The following is a 24,672-nucleotide window of genomic DNA, read 5'->3' as shown; positions in this document are numbered from 1 at the left end:
AAAATGTGCGTGTGTGTGTTTGTTTAGGAACGTGTGTTGTTATAAAAGACAAATACAGAGTGTGGGTGTTTGCATGAGCATGCGCCTGTGAGCCTCACTGTACGGTTAATGGTTATAAATGTAGTTGTGGGGATAATACATGAGCTGTGCCCGCTCATTAAACCAGACTGTGTGCAAATGTGGGCACAGAGGGAGAAAAAGAAAAAAAAAGAAAGAAAGGGGGGAGGGAGAAAGAGAATGAGAGGCAGTTTGCTTCGCCTGCCTGTCTGCCACACCCGGCCCTCATGCTTCCTCCTCCTACCTCCATCCCTTTCTCTCCATCCATCCATCCCTCTCTCTCTCTCTCGCACGCACACACACACACACACACACACACACACACACACACACACACACACACACACACACACACACACACACACACACACACACACACACTCTCTCCTCCTCTGCTCTTCTAGTCTATCTGCTGGTGTTTCCATGAGAACAGAGAGCGCTGGGTATGGGGGGGTTGGTGGGTTTGTGGTGGTAGTGTGGGTGACGTGTCCTAAGAGCAAACTGTGTGTGTGTGTGTGTGTGTTTGTGTGTGTGTGTGTGTGCGTGCACAAATGCATGCATGCGCCTCCCGATCATCACTGCTCTCTTTCACACGTCTCTTCTGGCAGGAGCTACTCCCGGCTGTGCCAGAAAACATGCTTTTGGCATCGCAGTGGCAATTTGGACACACAGGCTCACAGGCTCACAACACTAATCAGAGATCCGGAGAGTGTAGAACACACACTCTGAGAGGGAGACAGAGCATTTAGAGGAGGTGAATTTGTGAGCTCCTTCTTTTTATTTTCTGTAGAAAAACAAAAAAAGACACCTCCTTTTGTGTGTGGAAGGGGAGGGGATAAGCAGAAAGGTAGTGTTGTGACTCACAAAAATAAAGCACAAAAAAAAGGATTTATCAGTGGAAAAAAAATTGGAGGTATCCAGGCAGTCATTAAGCAAGGAGCCTTTTTCTGGGTGGGGCCGCAGATTTTTTTTTTTTTGCTAGAGCCAGGCTGAAAGAGAAGAAGTGGAGGAGGAGGAGGAGGAGGAGGAGGATTGGGTGTGGGGGTGAGAAGATGTAGAAGAGAGGAGTGCTGATCTAAAAGAGGTGGGGGGGTTCATCACTATGAGCAAGAAGAAGAGGAGAAGGAGGAGGGGGATAGTGTGAAGAGAGGAGAGGGGAGGAGAGAGGGATGGAGGGAGCGAGGGGAAGGGAGGGGTTTAAAGGGTGGGCTTGTAGTCATTGTCAGGCTGGGAGTAAGAGAGAGAGAGAGAGAGAGAAAGAGAGAGAGAGAAGGTGTGCCCAGGCAGGCAGACCGACTGAAGAGCAAGTGTGTGCAAACTGGGATGAGTAAATGCACCAGGCGACTTAGCTGTTGATACAGCCAGAGAGAAATAGAGAGACCGAGAGAGAGAGAGTGTGTGTGTGCACGAAAGCGAGCGAGCGAACGAGAGTGCGCGCGAGAGAGAGAGAGAGAGAGAGAGAGAGGGTGAGAGAGAAGTGAAAGGGAGAAAAAAGGGAAGAAAGAAGCAGAGAAGAGAAAGGGAGGATACAACAACTACAACTATGCTGTGCTGCATAAGAAGAACCAAACCGGTAAACTGCTCTGATTTTCAATTCATCAATATATATATTTTTTTATGTAACTAAATGATGCTTCTTAACTCTGAACTTTGTGCCTCTTGGTTTGTGGTCAGATTGAACTGTTTGAGGAGGGATTAGTGGAAGATGTTGGTGTAATTTGCTTTGACTCTGGGCCTGGCTTTTTCTTTATACAAGTCTTTCCACAGAGCCCAGACACGCCTAGTTAATGTGATTATCCCGCATGAATGGATGCCACAATGCCTCTCAGACCTCACACTGCACTTGGGGAGGAACAAGACTGTAACTCGATTTTGGGGGGGTCGGGCATTCCCTCATATTGATCATGCAATTAAAAAGATGATTGATAGGCACTTGTTAGACTCTGTGTTTCAAAGCTGAAATACTTCCTCATTCATTCAGAAGCTCAACTGAACTAACTCTGAATAATCCACCACTGTCAGTGATTACTAATATTAATTAGACAAACCTGTGTGCCCTTATTCCTGCCTTAAACAGGGGGTCTCTGACTCTTGTATTTCTGCTTTTCTTGAGCAGAATTGGGTGACACAGGAAAGTAAATTTCCACCGAGAGGAGGGAATAAAAGGGCGGGGTATAGATTGAGTGAGCAGCACCATCATGTCAGTGGCCTCTGGGGAGTACAATGGGAATAAATGAGTCTAAATGGATTATCATAGCCCTCCAGCTTTATAAGTGGATGCTGTCAATGGAGGTTACTATGAAGTGTGCACTCATTTAAAGGGTGTGAAAAGGGTGGTGTCGGTGGAGGAGATATCCTAAAAAAAAAAAGGTGTTGCATGGAAGCGGGTGGGTCTGGGCAGTGAAGAAGAGGGGTGGCACTCTCCCTGTGCTTCACTCTGTTTGATTTCAGCAGCTATCATGGTGGCTTTTCTGTGTAAGATCAGGGCCACATTTCTGCTTTTTTATCTTTAGCTGAGTATGATTTTATCATGTTTCTATTACACTGGATCCTGATGGCAATTTGATTGCTTCTTAAATGATAGCTTGCATGAGTCATGTTAGGTCTGGCAGGCAGAAGAGAGAAAAAAGGGAAGCAAAGCATCCCGGTTGTAAGACATGCAGGGAAAGCGGGGTGCAGTCAGGGAGAGAGCAAGCGGCAGGGTGGAGCGAGGCTGCACACGGAGGTAGATGGGGAGAGAGATGCGAGAGGAGATGGAAAGCGAAGGGAGGGAAAAAAAAGAGACAGGTATAGAGCGGTTGCGAGGTATGGGGGAAGGTAGGGAAAGGCAGACATGAAGCGAAGCAGAATGAGAATGAGGGAAGGAAACTGGATGGCAGCTAGACTGGGAGGATTTGTGCTGGTGACAGAGCGAGGGATGCTGGTATGGAGAGGCTGAGCAAGCCCTAATGTGAGAAAATCAAAGGGAAGGAAGCCGGCATGCTTCACACTGCAGCCATGTGGGTGAGGCACCGGCTTTTTCTCACAGAACGCTGTCGCTGCTCAGAGCGCGTGCGCCTTCCACCACAGGGAAAAATTTCCTCCAAGGCCCACAAGCCCTTATCCTCCTGCTCTCACCTTCTTGAGGAGCAGAGGCATAAATGATTCCAGACAGACTCTTTGCTCTTCATGGAAGGGTGAGCAAAGAGGAATATTTTTATCTGCTTTGAACAAGGCAGTATTGCTGTTGGTGGTCCTGTTAATGTGGAGTGTCACTTTGGGAGTGGCTACTATCACTTCATTAAAGTCCCTTTGGTTACCACCGCCCTTAGCTTTAGCTTTAGATTCATGCAGTTTTGGAAAAAAATCTCAACCACAGACAACACTTCTTGCTCCTCTCAGGGTTTGGAGAAACATCTAGGATCAAGTTTAGGTCTTTAACTCAGGACTTCTTTCAAACCAAAGCTACCCAAAGATGTCATTTCTCTATGAAACCTATGACTTCAAATCCCTACCTAAAGTGCTATTCTTAAACTCCGCCCAAACTCAATCATGAGTCCCTTAACTGGCTCTGGGACCTGCCCTGCCCTGTGTCTACTGTTAGCCTTTAGTCTTCTGGAAAAAACTCCAAAAACAAGATGAAGTTTGATTCATTAAAGACGAAAAAATATCCTCTCACTTTGTAGCTCCTTATGCATTCAAAGACAATTTTCCTAGAGCTCGCCATCAGCCAAAGCACCAACCCAATCAGTATTTGTAGTTTCCACCAAAACCTCCAGAACCACCCTGTGGCCACTTTCCTCCAGCTCCTCTGCACTTCCACATGCCCTCCTCTCCCCAGCCTCACCCCCTGCCTGGCCCCTTATGAGATCAGTGGCGATAGCGGAGCCTTTGTTCAGGCAGAGAGTCGATGTAATAGAATTAAAGGCAGCTCCAGAGGATGTAATGACTCCGGCATATGGCTGCTTATTAGTTGCCGCGGAGCATCTCTTTCCCTTTCAGCTGTCGTAAAACACACAGCACACCCTTTAATATCGCTCATCAATTCACCGTCAAAGACGAGAGAGATAGATGGATAGAAAAATAGAGGGAAAGAGAGAGAGAGAGAGAGAGGGATGGTGAAGCGCGGGCTGTGGCAGTCACCACCTGAGCCCCCCTCTCCTCTCCTGCAGGAGATAGCCGGCTAAAAGGGTGTGGTGCTCCGCTATGTCTGTATACGTGTGCTTCTGTGTGTGTGTGTGTGTGTGTGTGTGTGTGTGTGTGTGAGAGAGAGAATGAGTGGGTAGCAGTTTTCACGGTGAGGAGGAGAGTGAAAGACGGTGGTAAGAAAGAAGAAGGGGAGAGATTTAACAGACAGCAGACAGCAGCCCGTCTTTGGTGTCTGGATGATTCCTGCAGAAAAAAAGCAGACAGACGTTGGATTACAGCCGGGATTTTCAGGAGAGAGGAAGTATGTGTGCCACCAGCAGCGTAGCTAATAGCATCTCTATGAATGCTTGGGAACTGTAAGAATATGAGCAGTGTTTGAGGATTTTCCTTTAAATTGGCTGTATTACTAATATCTGGTTCAACATACACACATTTGAATAATAACACGCAGCAGTGGCTTAGATCTAATACACTCTGAGTAGCTGCACCTGTTGGGTAGATGATAAACTCCACCATTGTGAATGCAAATATTACATTGATATTTTCGTTCCCATCTTGCTAGCTGTATTCAATCCCTGGTTGGGCGGAGCGGCTAAGTGAAAAAGAATTCTCCTGCTTTAATGGACAAGAATTAAAAGACACAAAACAAGCATGATTATACACACACCTTGGTATGTGCATTAGCATTAGCTGTGGGTCTGTGGTAATTCAACTATAAACCCCTCCTCCCTCTCCTCCCCCAAAACATGTCCCTAATGGCCCTGGCAATGAGGCTTTGGGAAGGTGGTGGATCGTAACCGTGTCACCATTGGGGGATGGTGTGTGTGTGTGTGTGTGTGTGTGTGTGTGTGTGTGTGTGTGTGTGTGTGTGGTTATAGATCAATCGGCAAAGCCATTGACTCTCGGGTGTGGTTCTCACGACAGCCGGTGCCCACCCAAGGACAGAGTGAGACAGGGAGCAAACACAGACTGCAGCTGATAGACAAAGCAGTAATAGACACATCAAGCTGTCAGATAATGGACTGAACACATTTTTTTAAGCACTGACGTGTGTTACCTCTCAATGCAGGAAGCACAAAGGAAGCTGTCCTCTTGTGTTCGGATAAAAATAACCTGCACGCTAACATGCAAGCTGTCGTGCAGATTTAGGTTGTAAACATGATGATGCCGATGATTTTATGACACCTTCATATGTCAAAGCGTACTGCAGGCTTGGAAGCTTTCTTCATTCTACTATCAAAGCTAAATAATTGCAGCGGGATTGCACGATCTGTTCCACAATCATGCCTGAAAAGCACTTTTTCTTTTGCAAGCATTCCACTTTTTTGCCAGATTAATAAACACTTTCAGTGAATGTAGCGTATCTATGGCAACCGTGTTCCAAGAGGAAACACTGCGGGCTTGTTGTGATAAGTAATTTGATTAACCTAAACAGTGCTAATATGCTTTTTCGCCACTGCAAATTAAATAAGGAGGAGGGTAGACAGTGGAGGATCCTTGGTAAAGATTTTTTAAAGGGAGGCGTACATTTTTTACCATTGGGAGGTGCTGCTGTATTTATGAATGAAAATGTGTGCCGCACAGCCACAGAGTGGGATAGCGCCTGCAGGAGGGTACGTGACCAGGGTTCACTGAACAGTCAGAGCCCCTGAAGAAGAAACTCTTTCAGGATGTGAAGCAATGATTAAATAACACCACATGTTAATTTAGATACTATCTCAGTCATTAAGTATTGTTCATCTGAATAAGTTTGATATGACACATCAAAGTAAAGCTCCAACTGAATCTTCCGCTCCATTGAAGGAGAACACACAAGTCAGGAAATCACAGCACAGCACTTTGAGGGGTGATACGCGGGCAAATATCAACACATCAAGTGATGAAGCCAGGACTGTAGTCAAACCAAACATGATGCCGATCTTTCTTTCCAACGTCTTCTTCCACTGATATGAGATCACTTGGCGCTCTGCTGGTGTTTTATTACATTTGGACTCACACACCCAGATCTCTAAAGTAAATGACATCCCCCTTTGTTCCAATAATGATGTCATACCCTCATATTCCCCAAAACCCTCATCCATCGCTCTCTCCTTCCCTCTCTCTCTCTCTCTCTCTCCTTCCCTCCCTCTGTCTGACTCATTCTTTGCAGCCAGTAAGTAATTCTATTTAGAGTTAAGTGCTTGGGTCGAATTTTTGGCAATTGTAAGCACCCATGAGATCAGACACAATAAAAGCCCTATAAGTCACCCTGGACATGCATATTATTAAGAGCAGAGGGTGTGGCGGCGGTGCTTTGTCTGTCTCCTTGCTGGATATTTGTCGCAATAACTGGACGGATAATTAAACTTATTTCCTTACTAAACAGCTCAGGTTAAGCATGAAGAGTTTAAGTTCAGGTTAAGCATGAAGAGCAGTGTGAAGCTGAAGACAAAGATTTCCTATCCCTCACAAATCCACAATCATGTGTGTGTTTTTTTTTACATCATGTTGCACAGAATTGCTTCATAAAGATGGTATATATATTAAGAATTGCTGAAAGTCCCGAGGCAGGATTTACACCCTGAACCCTGGGGATGGCATGTGGATGAAGGTGGAGGAGGCGAATATTCTGACACAGCTGCGCCTTGGCCTCCCTGCTCCAATATTGGACTGACACACTGACCCTGAAGAAGACATGTTGGTTTTTTAGGGCCTCTGGCTCTTTAATCATGTCACACACATGTGATTCCTCACACAGCCGCTAAAGTCAAACTCATGTCCAATATAACGAGACTATTAGATACAGACGGTATCAGAAACTAGATGGATGGATGTGTCCTGAAAAAGAGCATTTTCAAAGCCATTTTTATTCAATTTCCCTGACCTTAAACAAGATGCTACTGCTCAGTGACACAAACCATCAGCATTGACATATACACGCGTGTATAACCCCCACCAGCTGGCGCCGCACCCTACCGCTGCATCACACACAACCCCTCCTTAACCATGCTGATTGCCCCGCCTGATTTACGATTTCCCCATTGGCCCGCTCCCCTGAGGGGTCAGGTGCGCTGCCAATCAGGGTGACATATAGTCTTTCATAGCACCAACCAGCAGACAGCGCCGTGATGAGTTAGCACTCTGGTTGTCAAGGTAACCTTTGATGGTTGGGAGGGGTATGGCAGTGAATGCTGAGGAGACTGTAGCAGGCAGCTCGTTCCCTAGCAGCACAGAAATGGAGCCGTAGAAAGCTACTGTACCTAGAGAATAGAGAGTGGCTCATTATTTAGCAGAGAGAGCCTAAATTTTAAACGCTTACTGTTCCCTGGTAACTGTGATGAATCTATTAGCAATGGATGCTATTGAGAGGTTTCTACATTTACGGTGATTATTCAATAAATCTATTTCAGCACCATTATCAAGAGGACAATATTCACCCCCATGCCTGGATTGAATAACAGCAATAAATGCCTGGAGTCATTTCCAAAATCCCAGTAAATTTATTTAATTAAGTGTAGACAATCAACCCCCACACAGATCTGTGAGTCTCATAGCAGAGAATAAAAAACCCCACAATGCTTCAAAATCCACTCTTTCCAGCACATGATGTGATAAAATGCAGAACATCCATTCTGTTGTCAAACCAATTAGTGGCTCCGGGAAAAAAAAGACTTGATGCCTCGAAAGACAGAAACACTCAAAACCATTTTGATTCTGCACTTCTCCACATTTATATCTTCTGGCTAACTGAAGCTGCACTGCATGCACGCTCTCTGACAATTTGTGTTTGCTTTATGTTGCTTATTCACGTTCATTTAAAGTGCACATTCAGAGCTTTTTGATTGGTTGACTCTTGGCTAAAGATAATGTTTTACCTTGATTTGAATGCTTATTCATTTTTTTTTTTTTAAATGTAATGATTCATTTTGTTTGCTCATCGTTCATTCCTTTATTTGATTTGATTTCTTTTCATTAGATTTATATGACTCATAGCACAACCCACATATTGATGGACACCTACTGTATGGATCCAGTAACTGAAGGTAATATCATGGAACGCCTTTCAATATTACACTGTGTTCTGTCCCCTTTCCTAACCCTGTACCTCATCCGGTCCTAAACGTTTACTTCTAAACACGTCTTGAAACCCGACTAACCCTACTTTTCCCGGGCTATGATTCTCCAGCAATGGTGATTCATGACTCCATAAGCAATAACCCCTCTCTCATAGCATACTTCTATTATTTTCTGACATTTCATCTCATGACAGACTGTATCTTCCTTTGGTAGGATTCTAATTCCCAACAAGAGTACACAAGCATGATATTTTGAGGGGCTCATCCTTTAGCTATATATCCTACAGTAACAGGATTTCTTTAAGTTTTTAGAATAACAACCCTTTGCTTCCAGACAACCTGCATGATGGCTTACAGTGGATGTTAACTTGATGTATACTCTCTTGGCTACCAGGTGGACAAGAATGAGGATGCAGACCAGAAGATTGAACAGGATGGGACTGCCAACAAACCTGAGGACAAGGCCCACAAGGCTGCCACCAAAATACAGGCCAGCTTCCGCGGACACATAACCCGGAAAAAGATGAAAGACGGAGAGGAAGAGAAGGAGGGCGACAGTCCTGCTGCTGCAGAGGAGGCAACGGAGGGAGGAGAGGAGGAAAAGAAAGCTGAGGGAGAGGAGGCACCTGCAAAGGAGGAAGAAGCTGCAGGAGAGGAGGCCAAAAAGGGGGAAGAGACGAGCCAAGCCAAAAGCCCAGTGGCAGAAAAGCCAGCTAACTCTCCAGCAGCTGCTGCTGCCTCTCCTGTAGGCGCAGCAACATCTCCTGTAGCGGCGGCCCCTGCCGCTGCCTCTCCTGCAGCTGCCACAGCGTCCTCTGAGCCCCAGAAAGAGGAGCCAAAGGTGGAGGAGAAAGCAGAGGAGAAGCCCAAAGAGGTGGAGGCCCCAGCACCGGTGGCCAAGACTCCCACCACAGCTGAAGAGAAAAAGGAGGAGGGGGATAGTGAGGAGAAAAAGGAGGAGGCCAGACAAGCCGATGTGCCTGCTGCTGTCAGCCCGACAGCTGAGAAGGAGGAGCCTAACCAAACAAAAGATAAACAAGGTATGCAGTTTACACCAAAAGCTTTTACATCCTTTAATTCAAGAATAACTTAGTTAGAATCCATTACATGCACACGAGCTCATGCCAAATAAAATAAGCTTACATGAGATACAGGAAGATTCCTCCAAAATCTCTGAATCAAACAATAAGTTGAGCACATATTTGCAGGGGCATCGGGTTCAGAGACAAAAATTGAGTCCAGACACAATTGCTAATCAAGAAGCAATTACTTACTGTAAAAAAAAAAAAAAAAAGAGACAAGGTAAGCTTTTCAGTCGTCTGCTTGGCAGGCACCACAGAAAACAACTGCTTGTTGAGTCTTGGGGATTTAAAGATACTTGGCAGGGCTCCACCATTCACTGGTTAACAAAGAGACACGGCTCAATATTAGATTAGACTGCCTTGTATCGCAGCTTCTGCAAGATGGAAAGTCCATACAGATGAGGCAGAGAATGGGATAGAAGTAATGGGTTTTAAGTAATTAGTGCTGGTAAGGTAAGATGCTACGTAATGGATGCATATTGCCAGTATGTTCTGAACGATACAACAAAACACGATATGATACAAGGCAAGACGATGAGATACGATACGACACAACATGACAGGACACGACCAAGCGGCAACCTCTGGGGTTGAAAAATGAAGTGCAAAATCCTGCAGTTCATCGAGTGTCCACTAGAGGCTGGCTCCAGGACCCTCGGAAGTCACATACACACCCATTCTAAAGGCCAATTTTAAAGCAGGGATTAACATGTTTACAGCCTGGTTTGAAAAACCATACTGGTCTGATTAGCTATTGTCATCACAGGCACACACTGTACGGAGGGCGGATTTTTTTTACAAGGCATTCGTTTTGATTTTATGAACGATACTTGTTATCCATAGTTAGGCACGTACCTGATCTGGTGGGCGCGGTTTGTCAAGAGGCTTAAAACCAGCCTGAGCTCCAGCTCTTAGCCTGTCGTTAGGTTGACTGAAAGTTAGGCTGAGACAGGATTTCCAGCATGGCGGTTGACGCCAATGAGCCTCATGGAGCCCTGCAGGAACAGATGGGTGACATCACCCAGGCTTCATCCATTAATATTTAAATTCTATGCTCAGGACACAATATGAGGCGATGAGATGCGATACCATACTATAAGACACGACAAGATATGATATGAGGAGATGTCATAAGATACTGTACAACATGATAACATACCATACCATACAAAACCATACGATGCAGTATTTTTGGAAATATGTCTGAGACTCCAAGTGCAGCACACAGTCAGCTTCCTCCACAGTCATAACTGTTAATGAAGATATTAATTGTTTGAAACTAAGACCAACATTTTCATCTGATACCCCAATCATTGATTTAATTATGAATGCAAACAGATGTGAACGTGGCTTTATTAAATCCATTTGACACTTTACAGCAAGGCAGAATAATTGATCATATCCCTTTTTTTCCATACCTCCAGAAGAGCTAATAGATTTCAGAGGAGACCAACATTTTATGTCCAATAGTGGAAACATTTATCTGAGTGAAACTTGAAGGCCATGAAATGACATTATAACATTGATGCAGCGTGCCGACGACGCATTCCTGACATGAACTCATATTTCTGGTCCAAGGACTCTCAGACTGGGTCAGACAGGTAGTTAATGGAGCATGTTCAGTCTCGAGCAGGCGGGGGTGTGAGGTGGGAAAACACACATACACACACGCCAACTGGAGAACTACACGGAAACTAGGTCACCTAGGCAGCGCTGTCTCCCTGTTGTCATAGTTACCACCACCTCGATGGGATAGCTGGCCTGCGCGGAGAGCAGTGCAGGGATAACAGGTGCTCTGATTTCAATGAATGATTAATGATCCCTACTGGTCACGATCTGCACCGGGGAAGTCTGTCACAAACAAACACGACTTGACGAAGAACCCCACCTAATTAAGAATCCACGGCTGGCAACAATCTGCTTTTACCAACTGAACTGAAGCAGAGCGCAAATTAATATTTATTACACAGTGATTGGTTAATGGCTGTCAGCGCACAGACTGGAGTCACATGCACAAGGACGGCAGGTACTCTGATCTGACTGAATAATTTATGAGGCAGCCTGGGTATGATCCAGATTCTCCACCAAGCATAATCTGTGTCACTGGTTCCATTAGTTACATCTGACCAAGTTGTATGTCAAAGCAGGATGACATATTACCGGATACACTGCAAAAACTCAAATGTAAGCAAGCGTATATGTCTCAGTTTTAGTCAGAAATATCCCATTATACTTATTTTAAGCCATATTCACTGACAAGTCCGAATAAAAATATCATTTTAAGATATAAAAAAGCATAAAACAAGGGCAGTACTGCTAGTAATGAGTTAAAAATGTAGAAAGCAAAATGTACTTGTTAAGTGTCTTGTTCCATCGATATCAGTACGTACATCTAAAGAATAATCTTGCAATGCAGGCCTTCCTTTTTGCTTATTATAGCTTGAAATGAGATTTGAATTGTGAGGCAGTTGTTGCTGAACATATGTGCAATGAGATTATCTTCTGGTCCAGTTCAGAGACTTCACAACAGGACTGCTGGAATTTCTTTTATTCCAACCTGTTCCTGATGAGAAAAGGCAGCGTTCTGCTTCATTGACTCATTTGGTCGTAGTCAACCATTGCAATAAAAAAGCATGTATCTCATTGGACTTATGTTTGGCTGCATACTTGGATTAAAGTAATGGGTATTGGGTCACAGAGCACTGTTTATTAAAATCTTCAGTGAAATCCACGTTGTAATAGATAACACAGATAAGAGTCATATAAGAGTGTTTATTTCCCCCTCTTCGGCTCTTATTTGAAAATGCATCAGCAAAAATGACACCAGCATTTAAGTCGTCATATCACCGGTGAGGATAATTGGCACCGATGTCAGGATTCCTGAAAGGACGAGTTTTGGCACATTGAATTGGGTGAAATTGGATTTGCATCATACTGTTCACTTGTTTCAGAGACAGACAAACTCAAGACTGTCAAACCGGCTAACAGGCTAATTAGCTCTTACCTGAAAGATGTAACTGAACACATGGGCACTTCAGTACAAGCACCAACACAGACCACCTTCTCTGTCTCTCTCTCTCCCTCTCTCTTTCTTACAGACACTCACGCATACACTCGATCACACACATGCACTCCGTCACCCCGATCTCCAATGCAATGATGTCATTCTTTGGATGTCTCCTGCTTCTATTAAAAGAGCATGATGTCATACCATGAGATCACCATGGGATGACATCATCAGTCTCAGTGGTACTTGAATATAAGGTTTCGTCAGAAACATAAAATATAGATCTTACAATCATTGTAGCCCTATCAGGAAATAAACAATTTTTCAGTTTTCAATTATCCATCCATGCATCCATTATATGTTCCGCTTTTTTCCAGTTCGGGGTTGTTGGGGGCTGGAGTCAATCCCGCTGGGCGAGAGGCGGGGTTACACCCTTGACTGGTCGCCTGTCAATCACAGGGCTGACATATAGAGACAGAAAACCAGCCACACTCACATTCACACCTACGGGCAATTTAAAGTCTCCAGTTCACCTAATGAGCGTGTGTTTGGGCTGTGGGAGGAAGCCGGAGTACCCGGAGAGAACCCACGCATGCACATTAGTATTCAATGAATGCTGATAAATAAATATTAAAAAACACAATTTTCACAGCAAATAATTGACTGAGCTGGATTTTTAAAGAAGATTTTTTTTTTGATGTTGCCATTTTGATCCAACAGCCTCATGTGGTATGGGCTTGGTGTTGAATCAGGGATCGTTATTCAGCAGTATTCACCTCTAAGCGAGCCAAACACTGGATGTTATTACAGCACGGCACGCTGAGGGCATCACACAGAATCAGATGTGACAAGCCGATATGGCGCTGTTAGCGTTGAGATGTCAGTTCAAATGCTTCATGGGTCCATTAGGAGCACTCTCTTCTTTTATTATTCACACAGCCGGTGCTGGAATCCAGACATAAGACTGCACCTTCTGACTGACATGCGCTCAGTTTTAGTGCAGTTGACATCTAGTGAACATCCTGTCGTGAATCTCTTTCTCCAGCCTTAAACTGAGTTTTTAAGATTGCTCAATGTTACAGTATCCTGTTTTTTTTTTTAACCTAGAGAACCATCTGAGGGGAAATATATAAAACATTAAATGTAGCAGCTGGCATGAGAAATCTTTGAAGCTCAGTATCTCAAAAGAACCAGTGAAGGTTTTTATTATCCCAGCCTCCACAATGTGAAACCTCATCTCCACAGTCTAATTTTCTCCCTTCCTCTCTCCTCTCTCCACCCCACCTTTTATCTATCATGCCCCCCTCCCCCTGTCTTACTCCCTTACATCTCATTTTTCTCCTCTCACTTGCCTCTTTACCCTTCTGTCTCCCTCTTTTCTCAGATGCTGTAGAAGAGTCAAACGCAGAGGAGGCCACCCCTGAGGACGCAGCGGCGGAGGCCACCGAGTCCAAGGATGACTAAGACACAGTCTCACCTGAAGAAAGCAGAAATTAAAGAGTATGAAGAATAACACAAAAACAAAAATCTAAAAATGGTTGCTCTTTGCCTTCCCAATGTGAAGGCAGTCAGTTTCTATTTGTTTGTCATTTTTTGTGTGGCAATGATTTTCTCATGTTTGGGGGGAGTTTCCAGTGTCATAGTTTTTTGGCTCAAGCTAACACTACGAGGAAGAGATGGTGACGATGACGTTGTTGTTGATTACGAATTTAAAAAAAAGAAAAGAAGATTGTTACCATGACGACGTAGATGATGAAAAAGAAGAGGATTTGATTTGTTACATCATCACTATCTATTGTAAGTGGATCAGTGTTGGAGTGAACGCTCCCAACTGGATATTTACACATTTAAAATAATGCGTTGTGAATGCACCATCCTTGATTTTGCATCGCAGTGCACCCTCTTTTTAGCCCATTTTTGCAAAATTAAATCTGTGATACAGCAAATGCACGCACAAAAACAAGCTGGTTTTAAAAATGCAACCCCAGTTTTCGACGCCGTACAAATGTATTGAAAACACAGCAAGTAGTTAATGTACTGACTCCCTGTATGGAGAATAGAATGTATCCTTAAATGTGTTATATTTCCAGTTGGGTAGCTTTATCTTGAATCCCATTATCACATATAGTACAAGAATACAACTCTCTCTCTCTCCTTCTGCTTGAGTCTTTCAAGCTTTGTTTACACCCCTTTTACAAACTCTGTTTACTCACATATACAGTAATGGACCTGTTGACATTTAAATGATCATATAATAAACTATAGAGGTATTCTATAGTGTTGATATATCTGGCTCTTACACGACGTTCTGCCAGCCCAAAGTGAGAACAGTAGCATGAACCATCGAACCAAATGCATGATGGGAACTCTCCCTCTGAGAGGAACTTTTTCGCAGTCACAAAAACTTAAGAGGTGTGGCGGCTTCTTTTTTGATGTCTTTTGGTGTTGTTATGACAGTTTATATGAATTGGAAGAAGAAGAAAAAAAAAATACTCTTGCACTGATGTTACAAAAAATCGTTAAAAAGGAAAAACAAACAAATGAGCAAAACAAAAAATTCTTTTCCCATGTTCCAGTGAGTGCAATGTCCAGTTACAACCTTATCAAGGAGTTCAAACTTGTGAGAAAAAAATATGAAAAAATAAAAAATGGTTTCAATGTCTGTTTTCAAAATAAAGCAAATGTGCCAATTACCATCCTAAACTGTGGAGTTTGTTTCACATCATGTTAGCCGTTATCGAGTGTCATGACGTAGGAGGAGTGTCTAAACTTTGGGGGAAATCGGTATTACTCTCACGGCAAGAGGGGGGTGAGAAGATCGATAAACTTTTGTCTGTTTATTATCGATCTTCAGCAGGCGACTTGTAAACAGAGCAAAGTATATAAGTAGAAAAAAGGAGAAACAGCTAGCATGTGTCTGTGCAATGATAAAAAAAAAAAAAAAAGACGAGTAGTTTCAAGGAGCGTATTGGTTTGATGAAGCTCCGGTTGTAGCAGTATCTTTCCTGAAACTCTGATGGTTGCATAGAAATCTTAAAGTGTAGCTAACAGATCCAACATACAGTAGAAATAAGAGAGCTAATTTCTGCTTTTATTACCTCTGGTGCAAATTTCCAGTTTTCATGCTAAGCCAACTGACAAATAGCTGAAGTTTCATAGTTTTATTTTTTGGAATCAATTTTCCCATCGGACTCCTCTTGAGAAATTGTATTTGTTTCATGAGCCATATGAGACATTACAGCACCAATTTATCTACTAGCAGGGGCGTGTCCAGAGGGGTTACATGGGCCCCCCTTGAAATCTGATTGGCCACCCCGTAATAGCAAAATCTAAGATTTGCTATTCACCTAATCAGAGGCGAAATTTACGTTAAAATCAACTTTTCTGGCTGTTTTCGACAGGCCGCTGATAGTTTTCTTTATGTTAATTTGCAGTAGTTTATATTTTTCTTAGTACTTTCAGTTGTAAATAATTACTTTGCATTCTATGCTTAGTCCATGAACAAATCAGAGCAACAAGCTATGCACATTATCTAACTTACAATGGACATACCTGTCAATAAATGTATTTTTAATACAAAAAGTTTGACAGCTCACAAGAGTTTGCGTACAATTTTCTAAATTGTAACTTTGCGCTTACATATTTGTTTTTTAGTCCCTGAAAAATTAAGATAAGTAGATTTAAATGTTGCCAGATTATGTTACTTATAAATTCATATCATTAGATGGTATAAAAAGGATTAAAAAAAACGATTAATTTGTTTGCATGTGCCCCCAAACTTCATGCCACCCCTGCATAAGTAAGTAAATGAAGTGCAAGTCAAACTTTAAATATTGGCTGAATGTATGAAAGGTGTTTAGAACATATTTAGGAGAGGAGAGTCATCACCTTACATGCATTTGATGCAAATTGCATGAATGTGCAGAAGTATCTTTTGAATGAAAAAAGTAGTCCTTATGAATCACAAAAAAAAGTTTATTTCTGGATCGAATTACAGCTTCTGGTCATACGCATGGAAGTGACTCTTCAGCCCTTAATCTAACACCAACAAAGAGAGAGCAAACAGCAGGATGATCAGGTCTAAGGTTTCTGAAAACAGTGCTCACATACAATGCTACAAATAATCTGTAATCCTTAAAACACCTTGTGAAAGATAGGACATACTGAAAATATGCAAGAGCACTTCCAATAGCTGGATGTTTAAATTGTAGCTATTCGTTTCTGCCAAGTTAGAATGGTTCAGTGAAAAATGAAATGATGAATAACTCCAAGGTAACGTAAATGCCAACCTCAGTCTCATAAGAACTGCATGACCTTCACGCTAATGAAGCTGATTCAAACATGCAGCCCTGCTTTCAAAAGTTCCTCTCTCCTTCCTGAGTCATGCATCTACCTTTTCCTTTCATACTTTAAAGATAGTTTTTGTTCCAAATAATTCCTCTGTAAGAAGCAGAAGTGACATTGGTTCTCAGTTTTTTTTGCAACAATAGTAAAAACAAAAAGAGTGACTCTTCACTGCTGCATTTGGGCTCTTTACAAATTGGTTCATATTTATTAAAAACAAATACTTTCAACGTGCATGTTGTCCAAATTGCTGTGTAAGTTCAGGATGGGAACTCTGTAGCTACAGGCTTGTTTTTTAATTTAACCCTTACACTGACATGCTCCCTTTTCTTCCACAAAGCCAGAAGCTGATAATGATGCTTCTTGTTTGTGGTCTCATTCTGACTCATAACTTGGTTTGTTATGACACCTTGTGGAGAAACACTATACTGCAGCTGCATGTGGCCCAGTGATGAGGTATAAAGGGCCTGTGTTGTGGCAATGGGCCAAATAGTTCTGCAGACTCTCCTGCATGCTGCTGCACTTCCCCGCCCAAAAAAACGACACCTCTTCAGGAGTCTTTTTTCCAATTTGCTTTCACAGTGCTAACATGAGTCCTGTGGTGATGTCAGCTGGCCGACCCTTGGAATATTAGCAACACACAGCATTTATGCGTAGGAGGATGCTGTGGTTGGAGCTCTGTTTGTGACTTGCGTCCTGAGTTTCATGATAATATAATTGGAAAAAGGTTGTAAGATTTTAGACTTTACTTTTATGAAAATAATGGCACTCAATCATCACTTCTGGGCCTCCATACTAGTGTGGTGGTGACTTTCTGCAGTGACTCTGTCCTCTGACTGGATTTTCATGTTTTGGTTGACACGGTACATTTTGGGGCAGGGTGCTGGTGTGTTTCCCCTGAGCGCACTGACTTTAGGAGTGGTTACAATTCAGTGATTGGACGTGATTCAATTCCTGACTAATATGACAGACGTGGAAGAGAAAATATGATCACAGCTTTCAAGATGGCAGCTGTGTTTTCTGCTGTGGCTCGCGTGCAGTGTTCCAAGTTCACATATAAAAGATGTTAGCTCAAAGATAATTTTACACAGATTTAAATGAACTAGTTGTCACCATTACTTGATATTTCCCAAGATTGGCCAGATGCTTTAACGCAATGTGAACACATCAAAGATGACATATACTACAGTCCCCTGTGGTCTAAATGAAACATCTGTGCTGTGCTTTGGTCAAAATATAACATGAATCAAGCACCAGAGGAGGTTTGTGAGCCTGTATAAACCAGCTCTCTCAGAACGCTCCGTTTTGGTGTGTGTGTCTCTTTAAATGCAAAAAGCACCCCCTGAGTTTTCCCAGTAGACATCACTCCTTCACTAGTGGGAATAAAAATGGCGGACCTGCCCAAAAGTTGTCCTCTAGGCTGGGGGTGGAGTCCATGGGTGGAGATATCAGGGGAGGGGAGGGGATTATTTTTTTTTATACCAGAATCCCACTGTGACATCACAAGGGGAGCAAATGTGAAATTGAGCATTTTTATCTGTCTTGTAAGACTCATGCAGACCACAAACAAAGGACTGGATGGGTTTATTTCACATTTTGTGGGTCAGTAGACACTCAGGTTACCCAAATACATGTTCATGTTCAAATACATTTCAAAGTGGATTTTTCATAATATGTCCCCTTTAAGACCCAAGGGAAAATGCAAATATGTATATTTTTATCATTTGAATCAGAACAGAGTAAACAAGCTGCAGGTGTTAAAACACCCTCGGTTGTTTTTCCGTCACTTTCTGGGTACAAAAATGTCTTCCAGAGAAACTATGACAATGCATATGTTATTTAATTTGCATGTTTCTATGCCGACAAACACAACAGTACCATTAAGATAACTGTGTGTCTCAAGCCATCTAAAAAAAAATGGTTACCTCTCCCAACATCTGAAGTCACATCCAAACACAGCACATTGAATTCAAACCACTTTATTTTTGTGTTATGAACATTTTCTCATATACCTTTATTACATATCATTTTTTAGAAACTGACTGCAATCACCTTATGCTGTAATAAAGAAAAGTAAAATAGAAAACAAAAAAAGACACACGGGACATTGTTGTGTCATAAATCCATGACTGAATCCGAATTCCCCCTGACGAAGGGAAGGGAAGTACAAACGTGATAGTTACATTTGCTGTTTCAATCTTTAGATGTCGAGTTGTATAAACATGATCTTATGGAGTTGCTGACTTTACAAGATTCTACTTTAGAAACATCATATTGTATATATATACACACACTGAGGAGGAACAGATTCCTAAATAAAAAACCCAGGGTTACCGTGGTAACCGAAGTTCAACAGAAAACTCGTTGTGTATCTCATGCCTCACGTTAACTTCTCAGGTAGGTTAATATAAATGAACAGAATAGGTGTCAGCACACGCACACACAGGCACACACATGTAAGCCAACAGTGATGCGATGGAGATGTTTTTGAGGCGATGCTCAGTCGTAAACTAGAAAGCTGTGTCTACAGGCGTCAGCAGATATTCGGTCGGTCTACAGGGGTTGGTGCTGTGTCCATAGGCTGGCTGTTGGTTTTTCTTTTGAGCAATGACAGGACAGGATTTCTTTCTGTTTGTGGACAGGGGCGTGACTGACTGGGGTGGCCCAACTTGGTCCCTGGCGTATGAAGGGGTTGCATTGAGTTAACCCTTTACACTGAAACACAAATTAGTGGCTAAATCTAAGTCCTCTAAGCTTAATTCTTGCAGGACCCAATGTAAAAAACCTGAAGTACTTCAAAATTGCAAGCACACTGATGTACACTGTCTAACTTGCGGAAAAAATATTCTTAAATACATTTATTGGCAATGTTTCAGCATCAAAATGTTACCAATAAATGTATTTTTGCTGTGTGCTATCTTGAGTTTTCTTGCAGATTTTGCCGAACTCATTCCTCTCATATGCACCTAGCAAATTAATTAAAAGAGTGAAATATTTATCTACAATTTAAAGCAACGATAAAATAAACTGTGCAGCATTGAAAACTACGATCAGACTGCTGCAAAAAGCCCAAATAGTTGATTTTGATTTAATTAGGATAAGTTCTTCCTCTGCCAAAGCAACTGGTTAATAATTGTTTTGGATTTTTGGAGTGGCCAATTAGATTTCAGAGGGATGGGGGGCCCATGCCACCCGTCTGGACACGCCCCTGCTTGTGGGTAAGACAGAGCTGCATGGCTTTTACAGTAATGTTCTTAACGTCAGTCTGTGCGTTAGGGTTGGTTTTAACCTGTATGGACACACAAATAGGTATTAACTGAACATTTAGAAAATGACGGTCAAATTGAATGTAGCAACACAATGTGTGAGAGCTCCTCACTTTACTCCACCATGCTCTCCACGCAGGTTAAATGAAATGCTGGGCACAGTTTGGAGACCCTCGTCTGGTAAGTCTGCCGGGGTCTCCTCCAGCAAAACCAAAGAACGCATTTTTATTTAGTCTGTGAGTCTGCCCAAGGCCAGCCTCGCTCTGCCCTGAGGTTTTTTTTTTTAAGCAACACATTTGAGACGGACAGACTGATCGACTGAAAAATCGACATGTAGCACAGGTCACTCTCATGCAAGCTGAGCATGAGGAACGATTTCACCACAGGGGTCCAGATCATTCATGTCTTAAAAACAGAAGGAAGAAGATTGCTGCCGATCAATTAGCATTCTAGCTAGCCAGAGGCTAAAGGCTGCTAATTGAGTCTGCACCAATACCAATGCAGTAAAATAAAAGTAAAAATAAAAAAAACCTCAGGAGAAGTTAAAGTGGCTTAACCAGCCGTGTCAGTTGTAGAAAAACAAGTAAATAAAAAAAGTTAAAGATGATGAAAACACAAGCAGTGCTCTGGTCCCTTCATTAGACAGAAAATCAGATTGTAAACTTTCATTTGATGCTGTATTCAACCCTTTTGTATTTCACTATTATAGGCTTCAGTCTTGAAGTTTAAGTCTCTGCTTAGCTCTCCTTCTTCTGCTTTTTTAACCCCCCCCCCCTCTCCCCACACATGAAAATCAGACTGGATCAGATGGCATAACGACACTATAAAGTCACACAACCATGGCCTCAGAAGCATTTACAGTGAAAACACGTGGAACAGATGGCTTTAGTGCATGACGAGGATGACATTAATTACACGTGTGTTTTACAGTACTTGTACTATCTCGGCTTTGATTGTTAGAAGAGCAGAGACGAGGAGGAGCTGAACTGGGCGCTGATGAGTCCATATGCTATTAGTCGCCTTGCAGTGGGTCAAAATAAATGGCAAAAGAAGGCAGCTAATAGTGCACCAGTTTCAGCAGTTTCCACCACCACAGCTTGGACTTCTGAGAAGAAGAGCTGCACTGTTATTGAGAGTTTTACAAAATGTCCACACACAAGAGTACTCCTCGAACCATTTTGGTCAGTAGGAAATAAATTCAGTGACGTGTTAGTGAGGCGCGATGATGAGAGAATTGATTGCAATATTCTGTCGTTATAAAGAGGCCCGTCAGTGCGGTGGGGAGTTAGCATTCAGAATTCATTTTCTGCGTCCACATGGCGTTCCCGGCTTTTGAAAGAGCGAGCTAAACGTAATTCTCCATCCTCTGTTTTTGTCATGTAAACCAGCACTTGTATCATCCTAAGGATAGGTACAATAAAAACTCACAACACAAAACTATCTTCTTTTTAAGCTAACTTTTTTACTCCTTTTTTTTTTTTTTTTTTTTTTTTAAACATTTGTCTAACGGGCTTCAGTTCTTATGATCGAGCAGGGTCTACAAGTTATTCGTCCTTAACAAATCGCTACCCTACTCCGGAACATGGACACGTAAATTTGACTTTTCATATAATATAAGGACGTTGGATTCAAGTATATATATATTTATATACATACAACTAAAATGAATGAGGTAAGAGACAAGAAAAAAAATAACCTCAATATCAATATATTATGACTTTTTCTGCATCATTTCATAGTAAAACACGCACACTTCTTTGAAAGAGAAAAAAGTAAGTCATTCATTGGTGTCATACATTTTTTTTTTGTTATCCAAATTCCAGCAGTAGAGAAGAAATGATCCTAAAACTGAAAAAGCAAAACACTGCATGTTGAACAGTTAATGTCGCTGAATGCGGCGCAGCTGCAACGGCTCCCCTGTTTCCTGTTTGTGACGGTGGCCCAACGAGTCGTCTTACCGTAGAGAAATACAAAATTTGACTATGTACAGCACGCATTGTTACAACCTACTGCGTTGTTCTTTTCTCCCGTTGCAGAAGCAAAGAGGAATTATTTTGGGTTAAAGGCGAGCGAGGTTTGCAAAGAAACTGGATGACGATGTCAAAACGTATTTCCTCAGAGGTTTGCACTCCGTATTGGTTTAGCTCAGGTGGATCAAGTTGATCCTTTTCATTGCATTCGTGATTTCTGCAGCAAGCTAAGAGACGGCTGCGTCTGCAACAACAAAGACATTGATTGGAAAGATATCCGGCTAATGCTCTACATCTCTGTCTCGGTCTAATAGCGTCACATTGTCGTCATTTTAATATTAAGCTTTGATCTCAGAACTGAATCACTCGCTGTATTTTCCCTTTAAATTCTGAATGTGTTAGTTTCAAACCTCTACAGGTCAAAGATATTTGGCAGATACTTTGCATGTTGTCAAATAATGCACTGGTTAAACACTCGGTTAAGTCTATTATTTAAGGTAACATAATGCATCTATGGGAGAAAAGAGACATGTCTTCAGTACTTTTAGAGACAAATGATTATCTGCTTTCATTCCCATGAAGACAAAACACAACAAATCCTAATCGCAATCCTGACCCCGAGGTCAAGACTGCACAGAAAGAAGTGCATACGAAATAAAAAGAGAGCGCTGTTTGCTTGTTCTGTCCTTCAATTCATTGTTGTTTTTTTTTCTTGCTGTTCTTCAAACATTTGACTCGTAAGCCATCACTTCTTGTAATACCTCTAAGCAGTGATGGAGAGCACATCAGGGTTTTTTTTTCCGTTTCATTATGCAAACAGTCTGCAGGGCGGTGGAGTCGGTAATAAGGTAGCAATAAGGATGTCGGTGAGTTGGAGAGGAGAAGGAGGAAGGGAGGAAGGAAGGCTATGAGGCAGGAGGAGAGGAAGAGTACAACAGCGGCATTAACACTTGAAGAGAAGGCAGGCGAGGCAGGCCAGCAGGAGCCACAGTGAGTGAGATACACAGGCGGAGCCGTTGATATCTCGACCTGTCCCGGGTCCTGCACACAGAAAGAAAGACAGAAAGAGAGAGAGAGAGAGAGAGAGAGGGAAGGAGAAAGTGGAGTGTGTTAATTTCTGCTAATTTAATGCTAAACTAATGACACCTTTTCATTTTTTCAACACATAGGCTGATAAATATGAAGACCATGATGTTTTTCTTGAGCAGACAGCCAGATGATATGACATTTTAAAGGTTTCCTTGTAGAGAAGAATCAATCCACAATCAAATATCACAAGTTCTAGATGTATTCATAGTATAAAAATGTATTTCCTCTTGGGTAAAATCATGCATTAAATTGAATTAAAGTCATGCAGACTTTGAGAGGTATTTGGCAACATCTGGTGGCCATCTTGTGCTATGACACTGAAGCTTGAGGAAAGCTCAAGCCTTATCACTGCTGCAGAACAGACAGAAGGAGTTGTTAACTATTTAAATACTGAATCCGTGGACAGCAAAGATCAGACTAATAAGAAGTCATTTGAAAACATATGCACAGATTTTATAGAACAACATTCTGAAAAAGAAACAAAATAACCAAATATGGAAGTCAGAGAACGCAGGGAAAACAGAACAAGCTTCCAGGGGACTCTAATGAACTGTCCTGAGCAGACCAGGAGTGAACAACGACTGTGTGTCCAAAATCTCTCACACATTTACAACCTCCTACCCGCTTTCTTAAGAGTTCAATGTAGAGGCCGGGGGAGCAGGTGGAGCAGGTTGAGCATGTGTTTCAGCAATTTTTATTTTTTATTTTACCTTTATTTAACCAGGCAGGTCATTAAGAACACATCCTTATTTGCAAAGATGGCCTGGCAATGGGAGAAACCTGTTCCTTTGTCTTTATCTCAAATCTGTGAACAGTCCAAAGACATGCTCGTTAGGTTACCTGCTGACTCTAAATTGTCCGTAGGTGTGAATGTGAGTGTGGCTGGTTGTCTGTCTCTATATGTCAGCCCTGTGATTGACAGGTGAACAGTCCAGGGTGTAACCCCGCCTCTCACCCAATGACAGCTGGGATCGGCTCCAGCCCCCCCACGACCCCGAACAGGAAAAAGCGATAAAGATAATGGATGGATGGATAGTCTCATGCAGACTTTAGTACACTTTAAAAGGCAACCATGCAGTTTGAAAACCCGCCTACAATTGGTTGGCTTTTTCAGTGAAGCTAAAATGAAAAGCACACGACTACAGTACAGTGAAATCCTCCCTGCTGGTTTTCAAAGAGACTCACCTTTAAACCCACAGAGAACTAGATTACAATTTTCAAGGTGTAGAGGTGATGCTGTCGCCTTTCTGTAATATTTCACGCTCAATGATTTATATGTTCCAAATCCCTAAATGTGTCATGAGTTGTCTTTCTTCCATCTTGAAGCTATAACAAAAGACAAGAGAGAGTCAGTACTTACTGAAGAGGAAGAGACTGGCATTCTGGACGCCCAGTCGGTTGGAGGCCACACAGGTATAGTTCCCATAATCCTCTTCAGTGACGTTGGCAATCATGAGAATAGTGGTAGTGCCGAGAATTTGGATATTGATGCCCTGGGCGTTGGACAGCCTGGAGAGGAGAGACACACACAATAGTGAAGCCGCTTCAAGTGACTTGCAAAGTAATGAAAATGTGAGTTGAAGCCAGGAGGGAGTTAATGACATTTTGGGCAAAAGAATAAGTCTGCAGCATGTGAACCGGTAAATGAGAAGAGACACTTCACCAGAGTTTAAT

General features: G+C 42.4%; 2 protein-coding genes across 3 annotated transcripts in view; one reads left to right on the top strand and one right to left on the bottom strand.

The window, feature by feature from the left end:
- The first annotated feature begins 1,289 nt into the window (after positions 1–1,289).
- Positions 1,290–15,032, top strand: gap43 (growth associated protein 43). The gene is made up of 3 exons (XM_065960711.1): positions 1,290–1,630; positions 8,635–9,280; positions 13,714–15,032. The coding sequence occupies exons 1-3, from the start codon at positions 1,601–1,603 to the stop codon at positions 13,791–13,793; spliced, it is 756 nt and encodes a 251-aa protein (XP_065816783.1). The 5' UTR covers positions 1,290–1,600; the 3' UTR covers positions 13,794–15,032.
- A 3,604-nt stretch (positions 15,033–18,636) lies between these two features.
- The window catches only part of lsamp (limbic system associated membrane protein), a 348,374-nt gene continuing 342,338 nt past the window's right edge, over positions 18,637–24,672 (bottom strand). For both annotated transcript variants that reach the window (XM_020652065.2, XM_065960710.1), the window contains 2 exons: positions 24,359–24,507; positions 18,637–22,950 (listed from right to left, as the gene is read on the bottom strand). In XM_020652065.2, the coding sequence (XP_020507721.2) occupies positions 22,853–22,950; positions 24,359–24,507 (247 nt within the window). In that variant the 3' untranslated portion in view covers positions 18,637–22,852. The remainder of the gene's footprint in view (positions 22,951–24,358; positions 24,508–24,672) is intronic.

Source organism: Labrus bergylta, chromosome 11, assembly GCF_963930695.1.
Source record: "Labrus bergylta chromosome 11, fLabBer1.1, whole genome shotgun sequence".
In the NCBI taxonomy this organism is placed as follows: Eukaryota; Metazoa; Chordata; class Actinopteri; order Labriformes; family Labridae; genus Labrus; species Labrus bergylta.
This window is presented reverse-complemented; position numbering and strand designations above follow the sequence as displayed.